The sequence below is a fragment of the Leptodactylus fuscus genome, chromosome 10, assembly GCF_031893055.1.
Source record: "Leptodactylus fuscus isolate aLepFus1 chromosome 10, aLepFus1.hap2, whole genome shotgun sequence".
In the NCBI taxonomy this organism is placed as follows: Eukaryota; Metazoa; Chordata; class Amphibia; order Anura; family Leptodactylidae; genus Leptodactylus; species Leptodactylus fuscus.
Genome location: NC_134274.1, coordinates 6,711,412 through 6,729,386, shown reverse-complemented (window position 1 = coordinate 6,729,386; position 17,975 = coordinate 6,711,412). Strand labels below are relative to the sequence as shown.

Here is a 17,975-nt window from a genome sequence, read left to right as displayed (position 1 = left end):
CAAACAAGAAGCGGCACTAAATGCCAACAAGAAGAGGCACTCAATGCCAACAAGAAGCCGCACTAAATGCCAACAAGAAGAGGCAATCAATGCCAACAAGAGGCGGCACTCAATGCCAACAAGAAGAGGGATTAGGCGCCAACAAGAGGTGGCACTCAATGCCAACAAGAAGCGGCACTCAATGCCAACAAGAAGCAGCACTCAATGCCAACAAGAAGCGGCACTCAATGCCAACAAGAGGCGGTACTCAATGCCAAGAGGAAGAGGCACTCAATGCCAACAAGAAGCAGCACTCAATACCAACAAGAGGCAGTACTCAATGCCAAGAAGAGGCAATCAGTGCCAACAAGAAGTAGCACTCAATGCCAACAAGAAACGATATTATACTATATGTGGGGGCACTGATGGACATTATACTGTACGTGGGGGCAGTGAGGGGGTAATTATACTATATGTGGGGGCACTGAGGGGGTAATTACACATCTGCTGAAACACGTAACCTTATTTTGTTAACCCTTAGATGTGATGGCTGCTTTGGGGGTCCTCGGTTGGGACAGTTTCTCACTCGGGGGTGCTTTGCCTGACAAGTTTTAGACACACTGATCTATATTGATATTTATGCGGAGTTCCCATAATCCTCTATTTCCTGTATTATTACCACATAAGTTTTTGAATTTTTTTTTTTTTTTACAAAAATTTGAATAAAAATCTTGAACTGTGTGGCACAAAGCCCAGCGAGATTACCAGGCGGGGAAACGAGGCAGCGATAGGGATCTGCCGAGTCTATAAAACACATGGCTAATTAATTGAAAATGCTAACATCAATGTTTCAGCGGGGAGGAAACGAGATGTCGTGTTTTCATCTTCCATCTGACTCGTAGATAACAAGCAGAATTGTTCTGACTTGTCGGTGTCATTTACATAAAGCCTCTGTGTGGTTTTCTGCCTGAATTTCGGTAATATCTTACAGAATTTCGTCTTTAGAAAGCACAAGCTTGTCAATTCTACATCGTAATTGCATCGAATAATACAAAAAAAACAAAAACCTTGGCCCAGAATGTTTCTCCTGGACTCCTTGTCGCCCCTTGGTGAGCGTAGTGCTTTGTATGACCAGAGGGGAAGGGAAGTGACAACTGCTTTCATCCCATTACTGTGTCATAAATTTAGTTGTCAGCCAATACGCGGAAAAAATGAATATTTTTGGATATGATTTCTTTAGCTTAAGCAATTTTAATTCAAATAATTTTTTTTTTTTAAAGGAATCCTATCATATAAGCCCTTTTTTTTCCCTGAGTACCACGTTGGAATAGCCTTAAGAAAGGCTATTCTTCTCCTACCTTTTGTCGTCTTCTCCGCGCCGCCATTCGCCTACAATCCCAGTTTCTCTTGGTATGCAAATTAGCTCTCTCGCAGCACTGGGGGCGGGCCCCAGCGCTCAAACAGCACTGGGGGCGTCCCCAATGCTGCGAGAGAACTCTCTCCAGCGCCGCCTCCATCTTCATCAGCAGCGTCCTCTTCTTCCGGTGGTGGCTTGTAACTTCTAGACCTCGGGCAGAGCAGACTGCGCATGCCCACAGGCCACGAGAAAATGGCCACTTACAATACTGTGCAAACGGCCATTTTCTCGTGGCCTGTGAGCATGTGCAGTCTGCTCTGCCCAAGGCCTGAGGCCTAGAAGTTACAAGCCACTGCCGGAAGAAGAGGATGAAGAGGACGCTGCTGACAAAGATTGAGGCGGCGCTGGAGAGAGTTTTCTCATAGCACTGGGGACGCCCCCAGTGCTGTAAGAGAACGCATTTTCATATCAACAACAACCGGGATTCCTATGGAACAGTGGCGTGGAGAAAACAAAAGGTAGGAGACGAATAGCCTTTCTTAAGGCTATTCCGACGTGTTACTCAGAAAAAAAGGGGTTATATGATAGGATCCCTTTAAATACTTATTTTCCATGAAAAGGATTCTATGCTAGACACTAGAACACACAATCGTTTGACATCTCCTGTTTCTATATTCCACTTATTAGCTTTGTTGTATAGAGTGGGACAGTATGAGCAGAGTCATTTCATGATTATCATACTCCTTTTCGCCCTCTGCTGAGCGACATGCAAGACATATTTTGTGCAAGACATTAGTACAAACAATAGGCTGTCATTTCCTGTTTCTACAGCCAAGTTACCAGCTTTGTTGTATAGACTGGGACAGAATGAGCAGAGTCATCTCATGGTTATCGTTAGAGGGCAGAGGATCAGTGACGGCTCTGTTGTATTGTTGGAGGCCTAGATAAGGCAGTGAAGTGACACTATATACTATACACACAGACTAGTCTCCTCTTTCAGGTCCCCCCCATCTGTATAATATTGAGGCTGGAATACCCCTTTAAGCTTCCGCTTTGTATCGGTGCATGTCTGTATGTACGGTAACACGGGGCACTGACACATTTCGTGTCTCTCATTTTGGTTTGCAGATACTTCACAGCAAAAGGGGGAATTTTTAAGTGATATAAAGAAAATCTTCCTAAGGGCGGAGCCAACAGCTCATTACCATAAATGGTAAAAACAATTTTAAAAAAGTTCTAAGAGATAAAGTTGTATAAATTTTTCCCCTGGAAATCATAAAGAAATGATTATGAAAATTGCTGAAATATATACGGGCCTTATGTTTGATGATCAGTTGGCACTATATATTGTGCTGCCATATAGTGTACCAAAAACTTATATACCCAAATAACTGAACCATTTATGGGCCAAATGACACAACCTAAAAAATAAAAATGTGCTCCATATACACTGCAAATAATATACACTGCCTAACTAGTGCCACATAGTGCAAAGGAAATATGACCATAGTGTGCTCAAATAATACCCCCAAATAACAAATCCATACATAAAGTACTGCTATACAGCTACCTAAATAACAATGCTATACAGTGCTCGCACCACCTTAGGCTGAAAAGACTATACAGTGCCTAAGCCATGGCACCACACAATACAAAATAACCGTATAGTGTGCAAATAGTACTTCAAGTAATCACTGCCATACAGTTGCCTAAATAACAATGCTATACAGTGCCACCACTTTCACGCACTACAAAAATATCAAACAGTAGGGTGCTATAAACCGTACCATAAATACCGCCGCACAGAGATCAAATAATACCAACTGTGATCAGCTCACAGCTCCATACATACTATTGCTATATACAGTGCCTACAAGTAGTATTCAACCCCCTGCAGATTTAGCAGGTTTACACATTCGGAAGTAACTTGGCATTGTGACATTTGGACTGTAGATCAGCCTGGAAGTGTGAAATGCTCTGCAGCAAAAAAGAATGTTATTTCTTTGTTTAATTCTTTTTTAAATTGTGAAATGTTTATTCAGAGGGTCATTTATTATTCAACCCCTCAAACCACCAGAATTCTGTTTGGTTCCCCTAAAGTATTAAGAAGTAGTTCAGGCACAAAGAACAATGAGCTTCACATGTTTGGATTAATTCTCTCTTTTTCCAGCCTTTTCTGACTATTTAAGACCCTCCCCAAACTTGTGAACAGCACTCATACATGGTCAACATGGGAAAGACAAAGGAGCATTCCAAGGCCATCAGAGACAAGATGGTGGAGGGTCACAAGGCTGGCAAGGGGTACAAAACCCTTTCCAAGGAGTTGGGCCTACCTGTCTCCACTGTTGGGAGCATCATCCGGAAGTGGCAGGCTTATGGAACTACTGTTAGCCTTCCACGGCCTGGACAGGCTTTGAAAGTTTCCTCCCGTGCCGAGGCCAGGCTTGTCCGAAGAGTCAAGGCTAACCCAAGGACAACAAGGAAGGAGCTCCGGGAAGATCTCATGGCAGTGGGGACATTGGTTTCAGTCAATACCATAAGTAACGTACTCCACCGCAATGGTCTCCGTTCCAGACGAGCCAGTAAGGTACCTTTACTTTCAAAGCGTCATGTCAAGGCTCGTCTACAGTTTGCTCATGATCACTTGGAGGACTCTGAGACAGACTAGTTCAAGGTTCTCTGGTCTGATGAGACCAAGATCGAGATCTTTGGTGCCAACCACACACGTGACATTTGGAGACTGGATGGCACTGCATACGACCCCAAGAATACCATCCCTATAGTCAAGCATGGTGGTGGCAGCATCATGCTGTGGGGCTGCTTCTCAGCCAAGGGGCCTGGCCATCTGGTCCGCATCCATGGGAAGATGGATAGCACGGCCTACCTGGAGATTTTGGCCAAGAACCTCCGCTCCTCCATCAAGGATCTTAAGATGGGTCGTCATTTCATCTTCCAACAAGACAACGACCCAAAGCACACAGCCAAGAAAACCAAGGCCTGGTTCTAGAGGGAAAAAATCAAGGTGTTGCAGTGGCCTAGTCAGTCTCCTGACCTTAACCCAATTGAAAACTTGTGGAAGGAGCTCAAGATTAAAGTCCACATGAGACACCCAAAGAACCTAGATAACTTGGAGAAGATCTGCATGGAGGAGTGGGCCAAGATAACTCCAGAGACCTGTGCCGGCCTGATCAGGTCTTATAAAAGACGATTATTAGCTGGAATTGCAAACAAGGGTTATTCCACAAAATATTAAACCTAGGGGTTGAATAATAATTGACCCACACTTTTATGTTTAACATTTATTACAATTTAACTGAGCAACATAACTTTTTGGTTTGTAAGATTTATGCATCTGTTACTAAATCCTGCTCTTGTTTGAAGTTTGAAGGCTCTAACTTATTTGCATCTTATCAAACCTGCTAAATCGGCAGGGGGTTGAATACTACTTGTAGGCACTGTAGTGTCTAAATAATAGTGCAGTACAATTTATGGTGCCAGGTCATCTGTGCATGGTGTGACGGCACAGGGTGCACTCCCCTATGGGTCCACATTTATGGACCCTATGCACAGTCCCTACAGGTGGTATTTGTGCCGCTATATGTTTTTGTGCCATATTACGTGGTGACCATTCAAAAGTAACCCCCTACCCCCACGATGGCTACTTTATGTGACATATCTACAGCACAGGTTTAATGATCCTACAATAAATGGGCGTGGCTTTGCCCAGACTGGGCGTGGTTTAGTAGGTTAAAGGGCGTGTCCTAATGTTCCCGTGTTGCCTGTGCATTACAGCGAGCCTTCCCTGGGTTTCGTCTCCTCCTCTCATCTGGTTGATTTTTTTTTTGAAGTTTGATGTTTTGAAGACAAAGCTGCGGTTTTATCTGTGGTTGTGCCCAGGTGGAACATTCAGTGTGTACACCGACGCCTCCGGAGCTGCACTCACAGTACACACCTTCAATATAAAACAATACCGTGTTATTATTCTGCAGGAAGCCGCAGTCACCGCACGGCACAGGCCATAAGGTCTGCTTGGCCCAAATATGTTTTTGTACTTTTTTTGATTTTCCATTTGGTAAAGTGACTGATCTGTACGTTTTTTTCAATGCGTGATGGACTACAAGTCTCAGCATTTAAGACAATTCGTGTGCTGAGATCAGTCACTGACTAGTCCTGCTTACACTACTGGGGATATCCTTTGGATTTCGGCCTCTGAATGAAGACAAGAATCCATGTCCACATAGCGTTAGATTGTCCTAAACCTCATCCTATAGTTGTGTAAATGATTGCAGAATTGGCCTGGTCAGATATTGGGTCTTGCCACAAGAGGGCGCAAAAGTACGTTCTCTGTTTCCTTGTTAAAAGGTTCTCAGAGGCTACTTTTGGGTAGTGTAACTCTTGGTGAGATATCGGCAACTCCTAGACGTATCTTTGATACAATTGAGATGGCAACACATTGGGCTAAAGAAGCAGGATGGGTGTTTTAATGAACTACCTACTGTCCTAACTGTTCGGAGGTGCTGGGGGCAGTGGTGATTAGGGTTGATCAGGAAAGATCAGATCCCGATCGGTGATCGAGCAAATTTTGCGATCGACTGGAAAATGACCGAAAATCAGATTTTAAAAAACGATCCTGAAATCTCAAGATCAGCTCGACCCTAAATAAGATTTTTCCCATAGGGAAGCATTGACTAGGGTTGAGGGATCGGGGAAGATCGGATCACGATCAGCAATCGAGCAAATTTCACGATCGGGATTGGCTGGAAAATGATCGAAAATCGGATTTTAAAAAGGATCCTGAAATCTCACAATCGCTCAATCCTAGTGGTTATGTGAGGGCGCACACATATGGTGAACAGAACGGCCCAGGAAGACCACCAGTACAGGGGATGGTCTGATAGCCAATAAGCATGAGCGAGGCCATTGTAACACATTGGTGGGCCCAGTGCAAATGTTTCGTAAGTGGCCCCTGCCCATCACCACCACTTAGAAATAACTGACCCGCACAAATTATAATGCCCTGTCAATGGCCCCCACATAGTATAATGTCCCTTCATGGCTGTCACACAGTATAATGCCTCCCTAGTGGCCCCATCCAGTATAATGCCCCTACATGCATCACACGTTAACCTGTCCCCTCCCTCAGTTTCATGTCCCCTTGGGGTTGCCCCCCATTATTTCATGAATTTCCAGATCCAGGTCACCAGATTTCCCCCCAATCCAGCATCTCCTTCCTAATACAGAACAATATCCTGTTGGCTTTCCATGCTGCAGACTGGCATTGAGTGCTCACATTTAGTTTACGATCCTCAACCCTTCTCACCCCAAAGTCATCCATTCAGGACAGGAAACCTGTTATACTAATTCTGGATATGGTTACGCGACTACCCCGGAGCGATGCTGGGACTTGTGGTCCCATGTTAGCAGTCACAGGCTCCTTCCTCCTCTCAGTGACTAGTTTCTCATATTCGGCTCTGCGCTCTCTCTAGTAAACAGCAGTCTCACATTTTCCAGTGACAGAGACAGTCAGAGACGGCCGGCAGCGAGCGAGAGAACTAGAGCGATATTTTCCAGTGTCTGCATTGTCTCTCAGAGATGTCACTTCTCAGCTGCCTCTACTGACAGGCGGGAAGAAAGTCAGCACATTCTGTCTGTGACGTGTGACATACTTATATAAGGGGGACAGAGACAGCACCTGACACCGACACAATGTATGTCAGACCTGTCTGCCTCTTACTGCTCTGCGCCATCATCCCAGGTAACAAGGGGGTGTCTACCGCCAAAGGTGTGCAAAATACTGTATGTCCACTGCTATAGTGTGCAGTATATTGTGTGTCCACTGCCATAGTGTGCAGTATATTGTGCGTCCACTGCTATAGTGTGCAGTATATTGTTTGGCCACTGCTGACAGTGTGCAGTATATTGTGTGTCCACTGCTATAGTGTGCAGTATATTGTGTGTCCACTGCTATAGTGTGCAGTATATTGTGTGTCCACTGCTGATAGTGTGCGGTATATTGTATGCCCACTGATGATAGTGTGCAGTATATTGTATGTCCACTGCTGATAGTGTGCGGTATATTGTATGCCCACTGATGATGATAGTGTGCAGTATATTGTATGTCCACTGCTATAGTGTGCAGTATATTGTGTGTCCACCGCCAAAGGTGTGCAACATATTGTCTGTCCATCGATGATAGTGTGCAATATATTGTGTGTCCACCACCAAAGGTGTGCAGTATATTGTATGTCCATCGATGATAGTGTGCAGTATATTGTATGTCCACTGCTGATAGTGTGTAGTATACTGTGTGTCCACCATTGTTAGTGTCCAGTGTGTCCACTTCTGATAGTGTGCAGTATACTGTGTATCCGCCACCATGCTATCTTCATGGTTGGACTCTGGTGGCCATTGTTATTACTATATTTACTTCAAGTTGAATGTGACTTTTGGTGATCATATAAATAGCATATCTAAGACGTCTTCCTAATTTCTGTGATCCAGTGAACAATCTTTCTCTAATATAGCAGTTACTTAAGATCTTGACCAGACACCGGCCAACCATGATCTACCAAACGTCAGTCCACATAGCACCTCTTCTGGATTACTAGTTGTAAATAATGGTGTCCATAGGACGGTCTTCTACCACCCCATACCCATTTTGATCTCCATCGTACAGTGTTGTCTATTTCTCCTTGATGGACATACAGTCCTAAATAGTCCAATAGTCCGTGTATTTGCCCTACATGTCTCACTTGCCCATGTCTTTCTCCCTATAGTTTCTGCAGTGTATGTTACGGGTGTCGTGGGCGGACATGTGATTCTACCATGTACCATGAGAAAGGATTTCGTGGAAGCGGAACGTAAAACTACATACCCACGAAGCTGGGTGCACTGGAGGAGAATAGACGGGTAAAGAACTGAGAAATGGATAAATGGTTTTTATCTAGAATGTTCTGCCCTATGTTTCATCTTAGTAGCGTCTTTAGATTTCTGCGATCATCTCCATCATAGTACTCTACTATTGTATCCCAATGCTTTCATACACTTTAATTTTGGCTGAACCTGACAATTTCGACGAGACCCGTTGGCGATCTGATGTGAATGAGGATATCCCAATTTCACCCCAATAGCAACAAGTGTTTGGCTCATGGCTACCTAAAGCTTAACAAGTCTTATCTCTACTTCAGCCCTATAGTCCCCATCCTAATGTTCTAATTGTCCTCTCTGTCTAATCTTCTTGTCTTCCATCCTTAAGACAGTCCCACATATCAGATCTGGCTCCAAAAGATTGGTCATATTGAAATCCTACATGCCTAGTTGTTCTTTGCCACCATACTCTTTAGATGGTCATTGATAGGAACCACCACCAACATTAATCTAACATATGACTGGATGGGGACTACAAAATCGGCAGCATGTCCTCATGGTGCAGGGCCCCAAACCTGGTAACCATAATCAGCGGTAACAAATTTTATTGGACGAATCTTCTTCCGAGAAGAGGACACTTCATTTCACAGCCTGGCCCTTCTAGGCACGGCTCATGTCCTAATCCAAATCCAAGATGCCCAATCCAACCCCCAACATCTACTATCGGTGAAGACCTCCATACACCTAAATGAGTTGGCTGGTCCCATCAAGATGAGTGCGTTTGCCTAAAGTTTATCTGTGTACGGCCCTCTCTACTGTTCCTTTAGCCAATTATTCTGAAAAAGCCATATAGATTAAATGAATTTCTGCCAGACCCACCAATATTGGTTAGATCGGCCCATTATCTAATGTGTAGGAAGATCCTCCAACTGAAAGAAGATTCTGACAAACTGTATTTGATCTTTTGTTCCGATGGGAGATAAACCAATGCCAGAGGTGTCTGGAGGGGTCAATTCTTCTTCCTCCGTGGACGTTAAGGGTCCCAGCAGCTGACCACTACTCCATTCCTTCTCCACTCCACTGCCCTGCACGGTCTGATTATGGTCGTATGGTCGTGCGCTCGGAACCTCCCACCTCTATACATGGAGGGCTCAGGGGTCTCCATCAGTGGGCAATCCTTCTGTTCCCATCCCAGACCAAGCCGAGCCTGCATGTGTATAGGAGATTGGATGGAATAGTTGTTGGTCAGTGTATATGGCCGGCCTAACCGCGACTATCACGCTTTTCCTTATTGCAGGTTCACAAGGACAGTGCACATGTTGCCTTCTAGCGGCATCAGTTACACCTCTCTCCAGGTCAAGTCTCGAGCTTCGGTCCAATCGATTTTGGTCGATCACGGAGTATTTTCATTGCACTTGAAAAATTTAAAAGAACAAGATGCCGGAAGTTACTATGCGGTGGCCAAGTATGGGAAAAGGAAACGCGAGTGTGCCGTAACGCTGAGAACCCTACAAGGTACGGGCTACATTTTTGATATTGAAGCTTAGGTAAGGCTATGTTCACATCTCTGAAGCCTCTGGTGCAAATTATGGCATAAATCCTAACCAAAAAAGTAATGCGAGCCCGACATCGGCAAAGCTGGTGACAAAAATAATGGACAATGTAGAAAATGTGGTCCGTCGGGATCCTTTGCAACAAACGTGACGAGTGGAACAAACGTCAGAGATGTGGAGATAGTGTAAGGGTTAATGCTACATGTTGGAGACGTCGGTCTCTGGATTGTGTCATCATCACAAAACCTTTGAAGCCTTGTCTGGTTTTTACGTTTCTTCTCCATTTTGAGGTATTTTGGAGCCTGAGGGTTAGGTAAGGGTTAATTCTACGCTCTCGAGACGTCCATCTCCGTATTGTGTCTACGATAATGTTATCAAGCACCTTTCATACATTGGCTCGCTTTACCTTCCGTCTTCATTTTGAGGTATTTTTGCAGAATTTGATAAAACATTAAAAGTCGCTATTCTATTTTTTTTTTTCATTCCCACTCGAATAATTCCCGATAAGGAAAGTTCAGCGCTAATGAAATGTTTGCCGGGAAGGTAAAGCGCGGCTCCGGCGCCTTCCATCTGATAAGACGCCTCATTTATATTATGACATTTTTGTGAAGTGGGAGCGAGTGGTGGAGAAGTTGTATATGGGCGAGGGCAGAGTACGCTACCGTGTGCCTGTCACTACTGAAGGGGGCGCCGCAGGCACCATTGGGTCCCCTAATCTGACACTTGCCTAATACACATTATACATGTAACTATAGTCTATAAGAAGTAGGTATTACATGAATAAGAATATCTATCTATCTATCTATCTATCTATCTATCTATCTATCTCCTATCTATTTATCTATCTATCTATCTATCTATCTATCTATTATCTATCTATCTATCTATCTATCTCCTATCTATCTATCTATCTATCTATCTATCTCCTATATATCTCTCTATCTCTCTCTCTCTCTCTCTCTCTCTCTATCATCTATCTATCTATCTCCTATCTATCTATCTATCTATCTATCTCCAATCTATCTATCTCCTATCTATCTATCTATCTATCTATCTATCTATCTATCTATCTATCTATCTCCTATCCATCATCTATCTATCTATCTCCTATCCATCTATCTATCCATCTATCTATCTATCTATCTATCTATCTATCTATCTATCTATCTATCATCTATCTCCTATCTATCTATCTATCTATCTATCTATCTATCTATCTATCTATCATCTATCTATCTATCTCCTATCTATCTATCTATCTATCTATCTATCTATCTATCTATCTATCTCCTATCTATCTATCTATCTATCTATCTATCTATCTCCTATCTATCTATCTATCTATCTATCTCCTATCTATCTATCTATCTATCTATCTATCTATCTATCTATCTCCTATCTATCTATCATCTATCTATCTATCGATCTATCTCCTATCTATCTATCTATCTATCTATCTATCTATCTATCATCTATCGATCTATCTCCTATCTATCTATCTATCTATCTATCTATCTATCTATCTCTCTATCTATCTATCTATCTATCTATCTATCTATCTATCTATCTCCTATCTATCTATCTATCTCCTATCTATCTATCTATCTATCTATCTATCTATCTCCTATCTATCTATCATCTATCTATCTATCGATCTATCTCCTATCTATCTATCTATCTATCTATCTATCTATCTATCTATCTATCATCTATCTATCTATCTCCTATCTATCTATCTATCTATCTATCTATCTATCTCCTATCTATCTATCTATCTATCTATCTATCTATCTATCTATCTATCTCCTATCTATCTATCTATCTATCTATCTATCTATCTATCTCTCTCTCTATCTATCTATCTATCTATCTATCTATCTATCTCCTATCCATCATCTATCTATCTATCTCCTATCCATCTATCTATCCATCTATCTATCTATCTATCTATCTATCTATCTATCTATCTATCTATCATCTATCTCCTATCTATCTATCTATCTATCTATCTATCTATCTATCTATCATCTATCTATCTATCTCCTATCTATCTATCTATCTATCTATCTCCTATCTATCTATCTATCTATCTATCTATCTCTCTATCTATCTATCTATCTATCTATCTATCTATCTATCTCCTATCTATCTATCTATCTCCTATCTATCTATCTATCTATCTATCTATCTATCTATCTCCTATCTATCTATCATCTATCTATCTATCGATCTATCTCCTATCTATCTATCTATCTATCTATCTATCTATCTATCTATCTATCTATCTATCATCTATCTATCTATCTATCTATCTATCTCCTATCTATCTATCTATCTATCTATCTATCTATCTCTCTCCTATCTATCTATCTGGAAACAGTCAGCATGCTGCACTTGACAGATCCAAAGAACAGACACATAGATATCACACATATCTGTAATAAAACCATATGAAAATTCATTTTATTCGGATACCCTTGCGTTACCGATTTGAGCTGCCCACAGAATAAGTGTAAAACAATAAGATCTGACAACAGCAGCTAACCTACTTACTGATTGTTTCCTACTACAGAAAGAATGTAAAATGTGAATGTACCATTTGACGACCACATTTGTGGCTTTTCTTAGCCCAATTAGACAAATAATAGCCAAGTTAGGGAACGTTTCCCACAATGACTTGACTACTGAAGACATATTCACAATTGTACGGCCGAGATTGCCAGCGATAGAAGTGGGCGCTGGATTTTTTTGTGTAAACCTCTATTGTAATCTCTCGATGTATGCGAACAGCTACATAATTCCAATCTATAATCTGGGTTTGCCGCGGTCTGTAGGCAGCAGAGCATCACCGTGGGACGGATCAGAGAGATGATATGGGCAAACTGAAGACTGAAAATAGTGGGGGGAATACGGGGAACGGTGGAAAGAGTGAAGCATCCTCCCGGGGACAATGTGTCGTGTCTGCATTGTGTATTACTATGGGATATTCTGCAACAATGTGGTACAAAGTAGATCAAACAATCTCTTCTGCAGATGTTTAAGAGCGGAGCCCCCCTCCCCCCACATCCTGTTATTATCTTTTGTGCGCTAGGGGCTCCGCTGACGCACGCCGAGGGGATTCAGGAAACTGGTGACACATCGAAAGACAAGTGCAAGGGTCCCCGATAGGGCCGGTATCACACTTTCCTTTAGGTAATAGCATTAAATATAAACCATTTGTAATAAGACTGAAGGTGGAAGAAAAGAAACAAAGAGAAAAAGGGCAAAGGAATTATTTCGGTAGCGGAAAAAAGGCGTCTTGTAGGTAGGTGGTCGTATCGGCAGGGCTAAATATAGCCAAGGTCAGGGCAAAAAAAAATAAAAATTAATCATTTTATGAAGTAAAAGGCAGCTTCACCGTACAGACAAGGGCGGCTGAGCAGAGTCATCTCATTATCATTAGAAGACAGGCGGGATACTACTAAAGGTCTAGATAAAGCAGGACAGTAATACTCTAAACCAGGGGTAGGGAACGTCCGGCTCTCCAGCAGTTGCAAAACTACAACTCCCAGCATGTACACTTGCTCTGCTGTTCTTGGAACTCCCATGGAAGTGAATGGAGCATGATGGGAGTTGTAGTTTCGCAGCAGCTGGAGGGCCGAAGGTTCCCTACCCCTGGTCTAAACTATATACAGATAAGGATTTGTATACAGCTCCTGGTCTACGAGAGGCGCTGTACTCCATCACTTCCTGGAGCATGTATTACTCTATTGCCACCCCCCAATTGGGTCCCATTCAATCCAGCTTCCATAAAGCATGCACACACCCTGATGTACTGTCTATATATACCAGAAGGACGTGTGGGTCTCCAATATGGCCGCCCTCGAAAAAATGTTATCATCTAGTTCGCCAAACTTAAATTACAACCATAAGACATTTATCATTTTCTATCTCCTCAATGACTTCATACTCTCTTGTTCTTTAGTGACGCACCTTCCACATGGTCCTCTTCCCGAGAACAGCTCGGTCATCCTGACGTGTAGCTTCGTCGACCCAGCTCGTTCTTCCCCATCTTTTCGTTGGTTACATCGGGATAACCTTGTCCGGCCATCCAGCCGAATATCGGTGAACGGCAGCAATCTGTATCTCCATAGTCTAACCCAAGATGACCATGGCAAATGGAGCTGTGAAGTGGACGGAACAAGATCGAGTCTGACCCTTTCGGTGGTTGGTGAGTCATAGTTGAAGATTTCACACACACTTCATGTGGAATTACACACACAAGTCCATGCGAGTCATTACGGCATAAAAATTTCCCAGGTATTTCGAGTTTCCCTGCTGAGTCCTTCTTTGAAGAGATTTTCCACCATAAATGGCCTATCAAGTGGACATGTGTAGGGTTTTGACCTCACATGATGATTCTGTTATGACGGTCAAGCTGACCCAACACAATACCAGAGGTGGGCCAAGGCTCTGGCATAATAATAGTCACCAAGGTCCAGCAGAAGACAACCCTAAGTGGTGTCCTTTCCACTTTTGTAGTATGTGGAGAGTTAGGTCCAGATTACTGTCCATTGTCCACTAGTGATTATACCATGGCATCTTCTTCCACCAGGTATTGCTGGCCCGGATCCATTCCCTGTCTACACCGCCATCGGCTCTGCTGTTGAGCTCCCCTGTAACTTTACGCACTTGCCTGTGGAACGACGACTGACTTTTCATTGGAGCAAAGATAAAAAAATTATTCATGACAACAAACAAATACTTGTCCTCCATCACGTCGGACTGGAAGATGCTGGAATTTACCAATGTCAAACCACCTACAAAAGCCAAAGACTGACCCGACGAATCGATCTGAGGGTGATCCAAGGTCAGTGGTGGACTCATACTGCACAATGGTTCATCTCCATGATATATGTTTTTGAGTTTTTCGTCTCAGTAACCCATATTTTGGTTTTGTCTATCTACCTGGCACCTGGTAGGACATACTGGTCTGGTGAGGACCATCTCACTGCAAAGTTTTGTCAACCGAGTTAGAAATTGTAGTTAACAAAATTTTTTTACATGACTACATGTAGGAACCTAGATAAGGTTTTCAATTCTACGTGCTTGTGTACACAAGTCTTGTCTTTTGTGTCCTCAGTGTCGCCCTCTAGTCCTGTCTTCGCCAGAGAAGGTTCCCACCTGCAGTTGCTGTGTAACATCAATGGTTCATCGGGGAAGGAGAGGTTTCAATGGACCAGCCCACCTCTTGCAGAAGGACTGAGGAAAGTCATTAAAGGAGCAGTAGTGGACCTGTCAGATGTCCAAACACAGGACTCCGGGGCCTGGACCTGCTCGGTTTACGGCATGAATGGAACCCTAGGAGAAGTGCAACACTGGGTCTACGTGCATGGTAAACCTGATGACCATTTACCTAAACTATTATGGAAATACAATAAGCAATGTCCTCTCAAATAGTTTAATAATAAAAAATTAAAAATGACCAAGACCAAGTCTAGTTCTAGTTGTTCCTGTTCAGATAGTCAATGTATGTCAATGTCTAAGGTTCCTCCACCAAGCCATGCCAGACCATGATAATGAAGCCATCTAAGAATCGGCCCCAAACCTGGACCTTCGCCATTAATGGCAACAGCCTGGTGAGGAAAAATGTCTCTCCCACAGCCCCAAGAACAAATTTGCATATGAGGGCACACGCCGCCCCCATAGCGGCTCCGTCAAGCTGTAGCTAGGCTTACTGTGGGAACAGGAAAAAATTGTGGTTATTACAAACTCCAGTAGAATGATGACAAAGTCACACAATCTCTTGTTCAAACTAGACATAGGCGAGAAGAAACAAGTGGCAAGTCAATGTCCTCATATTGGGATCCAATTAAATTCCATCCATTTACTGCAAAATAGTGGAGGGAAATGCAGTTGTAGTTGTAGTTTGACTTTCCCTCCCATTTATTTCTTCACTTATAGATGTGTAGTATCATTATTTGCTCAAATCTACATTTGTGTAATCTCCTCCAGCTTCTTCTCCAACCACGTTCTTATTATTGTATTGTATCTTCTTTACGTTCTATCTCACCATCTTCTTATCATTGTATCTCCTCTACCTTCTTCCTTTTGTACATCCTTCACCTTCTTCTTACCAACCTCTTATTGTATTCTTTCGACCTTCTTCTTATACCAAATTCTTATTTTTGCTAGTCCTCCAGCAGCTTTTTATTACCGTATCTCCTCCAACTTCTTACAATTGCATGTGTTCCACCTTCATCTCCAACCAAATTTCTATTATTGCATATATTCCACCTTCTCTCACCAGCTTCTTATTTGTTTACGTCCTTCAACTTGTTCTCTTGACAACTTCTACTTATTGTATTCTCTCGACTTTCTTCTCGTACCAACTTTTTCTTTTTTGTTTGTCCTCCGCCATCTTGTTATACTGTATCTCCTCTACATTCTTCTTGCACCAACTTCTTATTATTGCATGTATTTCACATTGATCTCCAACCAAATTTTTCTTATTGCATGTATTTCCTCTTCTTCTCTCACAAGCTTCTTGTTACTTGTTACTATCTTATTCTCAAAGACACTTCTTCATCTTCTTATTTTGTTATGTCATCCACTTTCTTCTCTCGACAACTTTTTCTTGTCCCTCTCCGTTGCACCATGTCACTGACTTTATGTTCTGACTCTCGTTGAATTTTCTGATTCCCAGCTGCCCAAACTGCAGATATTGGTTCATTCAACTCTTGGCACGTCGTCCTCCTTCTGATGCTCATCTTGGTTTTGTGCTTGGCAGCCATTGCCTTCATCTCTTACCGAAACCACAAGGTGAGTTTTGGGAGAAAAAAAAGTTACTGAGAACGTCTCTTGTTCTGGAGGACCCAACATGTCCATAGAAACTGTAATATTTTATTTCCCTTGTGGTGGCGCTACAGAGGTATTACACACTCGTTGGCAGGTCTCTCCGCTAACCCAATTGTCTTGTGTATTTCAGAGGCGACTGTCTCACCTGACAGCTCTGATATCTAAGGAATTGCCTCCAGTCTCTGAACCAAAGAAGATGTCCACCTCTGAATGAGGCCAACCTTACCAGAACTCCTGACCTCACCCATCCCCGGACCCCTCGGCCTCATCGCACCTCCCGGCATCTGCTTGTATTATTATACAGTTATCCGCCCGCACACAATGGGAGACTGATATTATATTCTTGCAGTATTTTGTACATAAAATATTTTGCATTTATTTTTGTAATTTATTTTTTATTATTTGGTGTTTTGTACCTTGGATGAAGTTTAAAATAAAATTCAACTAAAATTTTATAAAATATCAATGACAAGGTGACGGACTTAACCCCAGAGCTAACGGAATGGGGACAACCAATATGGCTGCACTGCAAAAAGAAAAAATCCCAATATCTTCAAAAGTCAATGCTCGAACGTCTGAACGACTGATGCTCATAGACGGACAAATATCATATTTTAAGTGAAAATTCCCTTTAGGAACACTTGGTTACTGTGAAAACTCCTGGTCATTGACATTAACTGCTACATGTGGGTAGGGCCTAACCAAGTATAACACATCAGATATAGTAGACATATTTGAGCCTATGAAGGGGTTGACTAGTCTCAGCCCTCATTCATCTGAATAGAATCTAAGCTGCAATGACTCAGTTCCACCACTACACAGAGAACAGCGCTGTCTGATTCCTGCCCCATTCTCTGTGGATCAGCTGCTCAGAACATCTCATTGATGAGGATACCGGGTGCCGACCTCCCACAGACTGGATATTGGTGACCTTTCTTTAGGATGGGTGATCAATAGATTTAGCCTAAAAAAAACCTTTATTAGATGAGTGTCTTGTGTTCCTTTTGTACAGAGTGTAGAGGGTTAAAGAGCGTCTCTCTCTTTGGAGGACCTGTAATGTCCGGTATTACACAGACAAGCCACTAATATGAATGCACACTGTGTAATACTTCATTTCCCCTATGGTGGCGCTAAGGGGAAAGTAAACACTTACTGATAGGTTTCCCAAAAAAGCGACCCTGAAGCAATCACTGGAGGAAGGCAGGAAAGATGGGTACAGTGATTGGCTCCATTAGACCTCCGGTACTGGAAGGGTGGCTAGTATATCGCCGATGAGAAGCCTTCAGTGTGGATGGTGGTGGTAGTAATAGTAATAGTAGTAGAGAGGCGAGGAACAAGGAGTATGGCTGCTTATTATTAATTATCCGCACCTTCCCTGGACC

General features: G+C 42.6%; 1 protein-coding gene across 1 annotated transcript; it reads left to right on the top strand.

Moving 5' to 3' along the window:
- Positions 1-7,042: 7,042 nt before the first annotated feature.
- On the top strand, positions 7,043-16,807 carry LAG3 (lymphocyte activating 3). Its single transcript, XM_075258286.1, has 8 exons — positions 7,043-7,091; positions 8,113-8,245; positions 9,501-9,718; positions 13,721-13,966; positions 14,351-14,605; positions 14,879-15,130; positions 16,442-16,557; positions 16,724-16,807. Exons 1-8 carry the CDS (start codon positions 7,043-7,045, stop codon positions 16,805-16,807), a joined length of 1,353 nt encoding a protein of 450 aa, XP_075114387.1.
- The last annotated feature ends 1,168 nt before the right edge of the window (positions 16,808-17,975 follow it).

Coding starts and splice junctions, on each gene's coding strand:
- LAG3 (XM_075258286.1), top strand. CDS start 7,043: ATGTATGTCAGACCTGTCTGCCTCTTACTGCTCTGCGCCATCATCCCA. Junction 7,092..8,112: donor GCTCTGCGCCATCATCCCAG/GTAACAAGGGGG, acceptor TTCTCCCTATAG/TTTCTGCAGTGTATGTTACG. Junction 9,719..13,720: donor AACGCTGAGAACCCTACAAG/GTACGGGCTACA, acceptor CTTGTTCTTTAG/TGACGCACCTTCCACATGGT.